The 10,659-nt window shown below is 39.8% G+C and overlaps 1 protein-coding gene across 2 annotated transcripts; it reads left to right on the top strand.

The window, feature by feature from the left end:
• Positions 1-6: 6 nt before the first annotated feature.
• On the top strand, positions 7-10,089 carry LOC119311983 (5'-nucleotidase domain-containing protein 4-like). 2 transcript variants are annotated; one of them, XM_037587699.1, is made up of 17 exons: positions 7-166; positions 764-1,026; positions 1,524-1,601; positions 2,498-2,718; positions 2,989-3,081; positions 3,317-3,400; positions 3,547-3,663; positions 3,957-4,047; positions 4,121-4,177; positions 4,353-4,406; positions 4,552-4,609; positions 4,990-5,066; positions 6,020-6,090; positions 8,996-9,056; positions 9,325-9,384; positions 9,526-9,588; positions 9,673-10,089. In XM_037587699.1, exons 1-17 carry the CDS (start codon positions 22-24, stop codon positions 9,793-9,795), a joined length of 1,716 nt encoding a protein of 571 aa, XP_037443596.1. In that variant the 5' UTR covers positions 7-21; the 3' UTR covers positions 9,796-10,089. The 2 variants fall into 2 exon arrangements, 1 of the variants encoding a protein (XP_037443596.1); XR_005151194.1 differs by lacking the exons at positions 9,325-9,384; positions 9,526-9,588; positions 9,673-10,089 and adding an exon at positions 7,452-7,605 and having other exon boundaries at positions 8,996-9,053.
• The last annotated feature ends 570 nt before the right edge of the window (positions 10,090-10,659 follow it).

The following is a 10,659-nucleotide window of genomic DNA, read 5'->3' as shown; positions in this document are numbered from 1 at the left end:
GCCTATTTAAGGCCCAGCGACATGCTCTCCAGGAGGCCGCTCGCCGCCGCGCTACGCCTCGCGCCCCTCTCGCCTCCGCTCCTCCTCTTCTTCGCCTCCTCCTCCTCCTCGTCGTCGTCACCCGCCTCGTGCTCCTCCCCCGCCGCTTCGGCCTCGGGCCCCAGAGGTGCGCGCTTCTGACGAGCATTCGTTTGATTCGGGGCGTTTTTGGTGTGTGTGTCGGTTTCGCGGCGGCACGCTTAATTTTAGCGATGCCTGCGTTGGCCGTTCCTCTCTAATTTTGGCGCTCTTGAATTAAATACGAGAACGTTGGTTTTGATCCGAGGCCAGTCCTGCTAGGCTGTAGAGGGGCAACCCAATTCGGTTTCCGGTCCATGGGCGAATGCTGAAGCATAATCGCGTATGCTTTGCTCTGCTTTCGTGCCCGTCTTAACGAATTTCGTGGTTCGTATCTGTTTACGATGAGATTTTGAGATTCGTATGTATGGGCTGATCAGCCCTTTTTCTGAGCTGCTAACTTATATACTCTGGACTTCGTTTCAGTTTGTCTGAATTATGCAGTTTAAATCCTGTTTCCTGATCGTGTCGTTATGGTAGTCTGAATGTGGCAGAGCTTCAGTCATGCCACGTTCATTGATCGGTCAATCACTAGACTTTCACAGTTTCACCGACCTTTGTTAATTCCTGGTTGAAACACGGAGTTCTATCACTGAATTACAGTGTGATATCTCTGACGTACTTTGTTCTATTCACCTCGTATCAGGCTGCAGTGCTCTAAGGATGGATACCGGCGCTGTGGAGCCAGCTTCAACGGGGGCAATCTGGTCAACACCGTCGGTGGAGCCGAGAAGCATTTCCATCGGGAAGCAGATATTCTGCAACAGGTCTCTCAACATGAGGAACATCACCGCAGTAGGATTTGATATGGACTACACTCTTGCGCAGTACAAGCCTGAGACATTTGAGGCCCTTGCTTACCATGGCACCATTGAGAAGCTCGTGAAGGATCTCAACTACCCTGAGGAGGTTGATGTCAATAGTTACTTCTCCCATTTTATGTGATTTCAGATTTGATATAGATACTTGGGGTCTGTTGTCGTGTCTAGGATTTCATGGTTGCCTCAAAGTAACTTAATAGTTGCATTTAACACAGTACCAACATCATGTCTTTACCTGCTTCGACTTTTGAGCAATATTCCCACCTGGGATAGTCCATGATTTGGACCATGAATTTTGTTCGGTAGTATAAATGCGTGAAATTTGTTGCTGCTCTGAACCAAAGAATTTTGTGCTAGTTACTGCTATTTATCTTAGGAAGGATCACCAATTTCTGCACTAATGTAGTAGCAAAAGGTTCATACTATCAAGTGAATATCTGTTTATTACAGAAGTGCGGAGTTCTTTGTGAAGGACATTTAGTTTTTCTTAGGACTAGCAATTTGATGCTGAGACTTGTGGGCTTAATACTCTCTTGGCTTGCAAGTTTTTGTTCTGAATTGGATTTACTCTGTTTCATTCTGCAGCTGTTGACATGGCAATTTGACTGGAAGTATATGGTCAGAGGACTAGTTCTTGATAAGAAAAGAGGAAATATCTTGAAGGTCCGCTGTATTTGCTTGAACTCACTTCACTTTGTTGACTGAAAATGAACTTGTGACACATAGAAACAACATTACTCTGTCTAATAAAAAATGTACATCGTTTTGGATATTGACATGATCTACAAGGCGAAACTTTGACCATCAGTTTCTATGAAAGTACATTGCTTCAAATAAAAATGATTATTCACTAAAAACATATTCAATATCAGATTTAGTAATATAAATTTCACGTAACCAATGTTGGTAAAAAAAACAGTGCTGGTTAAACTTAAGAATGTTTGACTGATCTCTTAAAAACCTTTTGCAAGCAGTGGGTGTAGGATCTAAATTAAAGAATAATGAGAACAAGATGCAGGAAACCCATGGGAGGACAGGGAGCAATTTTTTGTATTTAGCAACAAAGGGGTCATATTATTTACAAAATCAAAGTTCCATGTCTACATTGATGCCTGAAACCTTTTGTTTGTGCTTGCATGATACTAGTGCCGACCTAATTTCTACCTTATTGTTTTTACTTTATATCTAGTTTTCACTTTAAGATTGCATGTTGTAGTTCCCTATTCATACTTCTTGACCGTTGAAAACACCAATTGTTCACTGAACACTTCCCATCATGTTGAAAATATTCAATCCTCTCTTGATGCAAAAGTTCTGTATGATAGGAGGCAACTGTTGAAGTGTATATGTCGATTTCCTAGCCCTTTCCATCAGTTTGGACCTTTGGTTGCATTGGCTAGTGCATGAAGCTTAACAGCAACAACACAAAATAGACCTAGCATAAATTAAATTGCCACTGCTTATTTACTGTACTTGCTACTGTTGGTTAATTTTACGTTTATACTTTCTGAATCAGTGATCAGTTTAACTGCCATTTTAACTATGATGTGCAATATCAGATGGACCGGCACAAGTATGTAAAAGTTGCATACCATGGATTTAGGGAGATGTCAAAGGAAGAGAAAGTTGCTGCTTATGGGAGTACATTGATAAGGGATTCCTTCGATGAACCTGATTATGCCCTTATAGATACACTTTTCTCACTGGGTGAAGCCTATCTGTTTGCTCAGCTTGTTGATTTCATGGACAACAATCCTGCAAAAGTACCTTCAGGCACTGAGTATGGTCATTAGATCCATATATAGTTATGATTCTTTCACAAATGATTTGAAAATGATTACAACGTACCAAATGTGTATGGATATTGGCAAGCATAGGTGAAAATTATGCTTTCACGTATGTTTGTCTATTCATTTTCGTCTGTTCCTCTGCCTATATACGTAAAATATTGGACAGACATTTTATTCCATGTATTCTGATCTGCGTCTTCCATTTTACTTGTATTGATATGCTAATGTACTTGCTACCTTGGATTATTTTGTTGTTACAGCTATGCGCATATGTATAGAGATGTGAGGTCTGCGGTTGATCTGTGTCATCGTGATGGAACTTTAAAACGAATGGTTGCAAAGGAACCTAGCAGGTAGTTCTGTATAATCTTAAACAACCATGTAGTGGTTATTCTAGATCATAGTGCTAGGCACAACAAAGAGTGGACATCATTTTGCTTTCTTTTTTGCAATAATTTGGTATGGTTCTCTTTTTGTTTGTTCACGTGCCTATAGACCTGCGTATATTTCCCCCATTGTTTATGATGTAAGAATTTATACAATTAGGTTTTAACTGGCACAGCTGATTTGTGTGTTCAAACTTGCCAGGTATATTAATGAAGACTTGGCAATTGTGCCGATGCTTCAAATGCTTAGAAAATCTGGACGCTCCACATTCTTGGTGACAAACAGGTATGCTCTTATATCATTTCAGGTTTGATAGATGTCCACCCAAACTGAGGCAGTTTATTTGATGGACAAAAGAAATAATTTGATCATTTTTGTCTGGCCGCATTTTGTCTGTCTCTTACTATCTGGAGATGAGCTTGTTTATGCAGTTTATGGGACTACACTGATGTTGTCATGAACTACCTATGTGGGCCATATATGTCAGATGTAAGCTCAAGTCACAACCACAAGTGGCTTGAGTATTTTGATGTTGTTATAACAGGCAGGTTGGTATATCTTGTTTATTTTATTTTATTTTTGTAAATTTATGCTTAGAAGGGGAGCCTTGGCGTAGTGGTAAAGCTGCTGCCTTGTGACCATGAGGTCATGGGTTCAAGTCCTGGAAACAGCCTCTTACAGAAATGTAGGGAAAGGCTGCGTACTATAGACCCAAAGTGGTCGGACCCTTCCCTGGACCCTGCGCAAGCGGGAGCTACATGCACCAGGTTGCCCTTTTTTTGTAAATTTATGCTTAGTTATCTGCCTTCTCAACTAAGCCCATCCTTTCTGAACTTTTCAGTTCAAAGCCAAGCTTTTTTCATGATGATAATCGAACAGGATTGTTTGAAGTTGAGCCTGATTCTGGGAAACTTCTAAATGCTGATCTTCAGGAAAGTAAAGTGGTTTTAATGTCTTATCCGTTTCTATGAACCATGTTTTATAATATATGTGTTCTTTATGTAGATTGGAAGCCCAAGATCAAGTCAACATCAGCCAAAACCAATTCACAAAGTGTACCAGGTACTTGTTTTCCTGATTCTGGATGTGTGTAAAACTCTAAAAGTAGAATACTAAAATCTCTCTTATTACTTTCTAATAGTGCAAATGTCTACCTGGTCAATTAGCATTTTGTGAATGTACTTGTAATGGCTATGCTATGTATCTTGCTCTAATAAGCGAAGAAATTATTTTCCAGGGAGGCAATGTTGGTCATCTTCACAGACTACTTTCTGTTGCTTCTAGTTCGCAGGTAACTTCCTGTACTTATTATACAATCTGTTGTGGGTTTGGTACATGTTAGCTGTATTTCTCTGTTTGTGGCTGATTGCAATGAATTTCCTGTTTACTTGGAATTCCAATAATCAAATCAAATAATGCAATATCTTACCATATAGATCCTCTATGTTGGTGATCACATATATGGGGACATACTCCGCAGCAAGAAAGTTCTAGGTATGTGTTATTCAATCTATAATGTTAGTACACTTGCAATCGCCACCTGCTGTTAAATTGATTCAATTTGGTACTTTTGATTGTGCGGAAGCTTTAATGATGTTCTTGTATTTTATAGATAAAAATACACATGGCAATTAGCGTGCATGCTTGATCAATTCAAGTAACTACACAGCACCATCCAATGAGTCCTAAGTGCCTTATTATTTTTCTCTGCACTCATCATCGATGCTGCTGATGGTGTCAAATTCAGTTTGAATAGCAATGCTTAGTTAAAAAGTCGGCCTGTGTTACGGATGTCCTCTGAGTTGTGGTTGGTGGTCGATTCCGCATTTCACTTTCCATTTCTCCAGTGATTATGTGCTGTGTTTATTTAAAAGGTTGGCGGACTATGCTGGTAATACCTGAGCTGGAGCAAGAGGTGAAGCTTCAATCAGAATCAAAGTCTACTCGAAAGGTATAGATATATTACTCAGTAATCCTGAAAATGACTTTTAGCAACATATAATAACTGGGCACATGCTTTAACAGACCTAACTTTGCATGATTTGCAAATAGCATTCTGTAAGATTTTCATTGTGGTTCCATGAGAGCTTAGTGTTGCACCAGAACTGTTGCCTTTAGAACTGCAGCAAAACTTGGTGGCACAACAGCTTTCTAATGGTGGTAAATTTAACTAAACTTTGATGACCACAAGTTGCATGTGACTGTTCAGATTTGCATGTTAAATTGGTTATAATCTTGACCAGGAAAGGGCCTTCTGTGTTTGTCTCTCAGATTTCAATAGTCTAATAAGGTTTGTGTCAAAACAAGGAGTTTGTGAGGATTATTAGAAGTGAAACCTTTGTTATTTGCGGCCAGCACTATTAGCCCTGCATGTTAAATTGATTATAGTCTTGACCCGGAAAAGGTCTTATGAGATTTTGTCTGAGATTTGAATAGTCTAATAAAGTTCGTGTCAGAACACAGAGTTTGTTTGTATTAGTTGAAGTGAAACTTCACTCATGATTACACCCTAGGGATGAATTTTAGTTGGTATATCTGGCCTGAAAGCTTTGCAAACTCAGAAGTTTCCCCTCACATAGGCACAATGTTCTGAGGGTGCTTGCACATCACAAGTACTATGAGAAGAAATTGAGCGGCAAATCAGATTGTTTCTGTATTCATGTTAGGAAAGCATAGCAAAAGGGCGATGAACATCTTTCTAAAAATATATATATTCTCCATTGGTTAATACATCATTACAGGAAAATGTAGGCAAGGTGCACATGCAAAATAAATATCTCATTTGCCAAAACATTCGAGTTTATTGTCCCTTTATCTGTTTTTTCTCTGTTGAGCTTCCATGTTGTCAATCTGTGTGTTGGCAATCTTCTTAATAGCTCTTTTTATGCTTGTCACCCTACTCAGGAGCTTAGACACCTTAGAATGGAGCGCGATTCAGTTGAAGACACGATCCATCGCCTTGAATGGTCTCTTCAGTAAGTTGATCACTTTTGGTACTTTTCTGCCTTTTGAGTCACTCACATTTAATATGTTCTTGATTCATCGTTTAAGGGTTTACTTGAATACTTCTATAGATGAACCAAAATTTATAGGAATGATTTTGTGAATCATTACAATTTTTATGCATATGGATCAAATCATCAATGGAAGTAACTCATTACGTGCATACACCAAATACCAAATAGGGAAACTCGTTTAAGGCTTGGACTTTTGAGACTACATTTAATGATAGTGAAACAGTGTTCAGTAGGGTCATAATTCTTTATTGAATGCAAAGAGAGTACTTTGGAACCTTCCTTTTAAAGACGTGCTTGATGTAACCTGCATGTCCATGGAATGAAGGTCAGAACATGGATGGTAATGATGTTTCAGATGCGAAGTTCATGGTTGTGCAAGTTGCAGGACATGTATGCTGGTGCATACTGCTGCTGAATGTGAACTACTTTGTTTCATAGTTGGCCGTCTTGAGATGAAACACAGTGTCGTTGCAAGCATGCAACAGCTTCGCCGCTGATTTGTTCATCTGTTCTCTGGTGAGTATCGGTCGCTTGTTGCGGCAGTGCTTCTGCTGTTGCGTATGCTCTCTAGTTTGGGTCTTGCAAAGAGAAGTGGCCTCAAGTGAACGGAGATGCTAGGGCTGTTAGCATCAATGGATCTAATGTTGCACAAAAATATCAAATACACAATACAACATGACACACACACCTTTATGAAAGATAAGATCAAGCAAGAATTTTTTCACTCAACTTGTGTTCTTATCTAAATCGGTTGTATGTAGCTGTTATAGGGGTTTAGAATGCCCATCAATTTACATATGTGAACAAATACTTGGCAAATAGTACGAAGCATTGAGAATTTATGCACATTAACTCTGTGCACACTCTTAAGAAATTCTCCGATACTTCCACACTAATTTTCCTTAGGGTATTGAATTGACCATTCAAATGCTCCTAGAATAATTCAAATTGGCCCTCGTATGAATGGTCAAGTTGTACCCTTGAAGCTTTAGTGTGAAAGCATTGGACATTTTCTTAGAGCGTGCTTGAAGTTAATTGGTGTGTAACTTCATAATGACCACATATTTCTTAATTGAAGTTATTTGCTTGTTTTTTGTCCACATTTAAATCATTCGCATCTAGAACCCTCATGAAAGATACATATGACTGATGAATAAACCAAGCCAAGTTGAGTTGAAACAATGTTTGCTTTTTGGTTGTCTTTCTCAAGTGTGTGCGTCTATTTGTGTATGCGTGTTTGAAATGTTTGTCCATCGCTAGATCCTTTGGGGCCAACAGCCATGGCATCTTTGTTCATTTTTTATCACTTCTCTCTGTAGGAGACATACCTGAGAGCAAACACAGAAGCAGAATCACTGCCACAACAAATGACCACTTCTCACCAGCGCTGAGATTAAAGAAATCAGCGGTGAGGCTGCTGTGTGCTTGGAGCGGCACCGTGGTTGATCTCAAGACAAGCAATTCTAAGACAAAGTAGGCCACATTCAGTAGCAGCAACCACCTTCATGTTCTTCTCTTCTTCGACAGCCTACTCCTCTAGCAGAGCCCCTCCCCATTTGAGTCGTGCCCCACTGCCCCTCCCCATTTGAGTCGTGCTCCACTGCCCCTCCCCATTTGAGTCGTCACTGTGCTAAACCCCACTCTTATTAGTGTGAAAGAGCAAGTGGTGCAGCACATTCCAAGTTGAGTTGCATTTGCAGCGCGAGAGATTTATCATTCACGCTCTTGCACAGTTGATTTACCTCGGCCCTTCCTCTGAATCTTAATCTTTTCCAAGAGTATTTGTATTCCGCATCGCCTTTCAAAAGGCTGAATGGTAAAATCCTTGCTTAGGAAATTCAATTTAAGTTGAATGTGACCAACCAATTTTTGTTTCAAACAGATGGGTTTTTTTATGCTTCATTTTGTTGCTGCAGCATGGGTCATTTTCCAATTCAATGTCCGTGCTGTCTCCATTTGGCCAATGGGTTGTCCAGATCCTGCCTCTGTAGCTTTTTTACCACCGCAATATTGATCACGTACATTCTTGGCTGCGCGGTGGCATTTGGAATGCTCAATGATTATGTCAGATGCTAATGCCATCACACACACTTAAGGATGAAAAACGACGCGCTTCAAGGATCTGTCAAATGCTTTGTGAAAAACTCTGCTTGCTATTACCTAAGTTTGTTGAACTTTGTTTTGCTAACTTATCAAACAGAGAAGGGATTGGGAACGGGGGTTGTGATTAGACTATTAGAGCCGACGAAACTCAGCAAGAAAGCCAGAGGGAGGGAGCATTTAGGTTGAAGGTAAAAAAGGAAAGAAGGTTGCAAGCTGCCGGCATCGCTTGCAGGAGTGTTGCTCTAGGTCGGCAGCATTTGGGCTAGTAAGCAAGGAGGAATGGGTGGCCTGTCATGGCGGATTTTGCGCTGACCTTCCTGTCTCCAAGCGGCAGTAGAATGCCGACGTTGATGGTGTCTGAAATGACTTATGCAAGCTTGTTCCAAAATGTGTGACCTTTAACTGGTCATCACCCTGGAGGGCTTGTTCCAAAATGCAATTTACTCTTTAATCATTATTTTTTGAAGAAGACAACATGGCACAAGAGTAATTCAGAAGGCGCACATATATTTGTGCCTTTGCATGCAAGGTATGCAAAAATCACAACAATGACATTAATGAGGTGATGTGCTTAATATGTCAAGATCAAACTTTCTAATCATTGTGCACACTTTAATGTGAAGTTAAGTGTTAAGCGTTCACTTGCCTAGCGCAAAAAAGAAAATTATGGTCAAAGTGTGTATAGTGCATAAAACAGTTCTGCTTGGTTATTTTTATTTTATGTCTAAATCATTATGTCCAACCTCTTTGTGTTTTCTAGATTTGAAGATCTTACAGAGAATGAGAAGGGGAAGTTGTTATCTGAGCATGATAATCTACTGGTAAGTTCTTGTTATGTTTTAGTCTTGTTGGTTGGTCGGTATTTGGAAGAAATTAGTACTCCCTCCGATCCATATTAATTGACGCTGGTTTAGTAATATGGATCGGAGGGAGTAGTTGTTTCACATGAATCTAACTCATCTACCGTGCCATTTGAACTGAAAAAAGCGTAGGATTGGTGAACAATATGGTAGCCCTCCATGACTCATGCTGTATCCACTTCTAGCTGGCTTGCTTTTTAACTCGTGGTAGTTTTTTCTCTGATTGCAGCAAAAGCTGAAGGGTATTCGCTGCCTTCTCCGAGATGCTCAGATGCAACATCATCAGAAGGTAAGTTGTCAAGTTACATAACTTTGTGATCACATTCATCATTGTGTATCATAGTTCACAAAATTTAGGTGATATGCTTAATCGTAGAAAATATCCTCTGCAAAAAAATCATAACTGTGTTAATATTTTGTGTCTGTCCAGTTTCACAAGGTGTGGGGACAGCTTATGAAGACTGGGTACCAAAATTCTCGGTTTGCTCACCAGGTGATGTACCTGTAAAAAAACACGACAGTAATTTTTAGCAGTCGACTGATATATTCTACTTTTGCTTGTGTCAACATTCCACAGGTCGAGAGATTTGCGTGCCTATACTGCAGCCAAGTTACAGGCTTTGGGTTGTATTCTCCCAACAAGTATTACCGTCCGAGCGAAGATTACATGCCCCATGAGTTCGATGTGCTTGGCCTGTAGAACTAGTTTGTGTTGATGCGGAATCGAAGTTCTCCTTTGAGGTGTAGGTTGCAACAAGATATGGGCACAATTTTAGCATGATACCGAATAACAAATGTTTACCACCTCACACAATGGATGAGGTCTACCTGGTGAAACTTCATCCATTTTACATGTTTATATACTATAGTTGCTGATAGGAAATTTTACAGGTTTCCCGCTTTGTACATAACATGTTCTAACAGGGGGCGAATGAAACCAATGTTGAATGTTGATCATTCCAACTTTCAAAGTGAATAATTTAATTTGGTTACTCCCGCTTGCCTATGCTCATCTGAATTTAAAGTGGTGTGTAACAATTTATAATCCCAATGCGGTCATTTGGTTCAATGTTTGAAAGGCCGAGCCATTTGTTTCTCACGAAGCTGTGTGTACTGGTTCGTTCAAATAGCTGGAAATGCTTGACACCACTGCAGCAACATTGGTGAATGTGTGACCTGACCTTACAGAAGCCCAACCCTAACAGCTCTTTGTGAAAACAATTTAATTCTTGGCTATTTTGAGGGTGAACGACAACCTGGAAATGTTAATGCTCCATTGGTAAGCAGAGATATGGGAAGCTAGCCTGGCTAGTTAGAAACTTCTATGTAAGTTGACCTGAATTGTAATTGATCATAATACTTTAATAGTTGATACAAACGAAGTTAAGCACAAATCCTTTAGATTTGAACATAGCTGGCTTTTAAGAGAAGATTTTTTTAAAATAGGTGGAAAGAATCTGAAATGAACTTATCTAGTTTAGATGTGATGCAGAAGAAATTGAAGAAAGCAAGTATTTGGAAGGACGGGAGAGAAATCTAAGAGGCCAAATACTAAAGGACATGG

The sequence above is a fragment of the Triticum dicoccoides genome, chromosome 5B (assembly GCF_002162155.2).
Source record: "Triticum dicoccoides isolate Atlit2015 ecotype Zavitan chromosome 5B, WEW_v2.0, whole genome shotgun sequence".
Taxonomy (NCBI): Eukaryota; Viridiplantae; Streptophyta; class Magnoliopsida; order Poales; family Poaceae; genus Triticum; species Triticum dicoccoides.
This window is presented reverse-complemented; position numbering and strand designations above follow the sequence as displayed.

What these genes read in the sequence shown, in the direction of transcription:
- LOC119311983 (XM_037587699.1), top strand. Translation starts at nt 22, where the DNA reads ATGCTCTCCAGGAGGCCGCTCGCCGCCGCGCTACGCCTCGCGCCCCTC. An exon ending in AAAGTACCTTCAGGCACTGA is followed by an intron (nt 2,719 to 2,988) that starts GTATGGTCATTA and finishes TTGTTGTTACAG; the next exon opens with CTATGCGCATATGTATAGAG. An exon ending in CAATTCACAAAGTGTACCAG is followed by an intron (nt 4,178 to 4,352) that starts GTACTTGTTTTC and finishes ATTATTTTCCAG; the next exon opens with GGAGGCAATGTTGGTCATCT.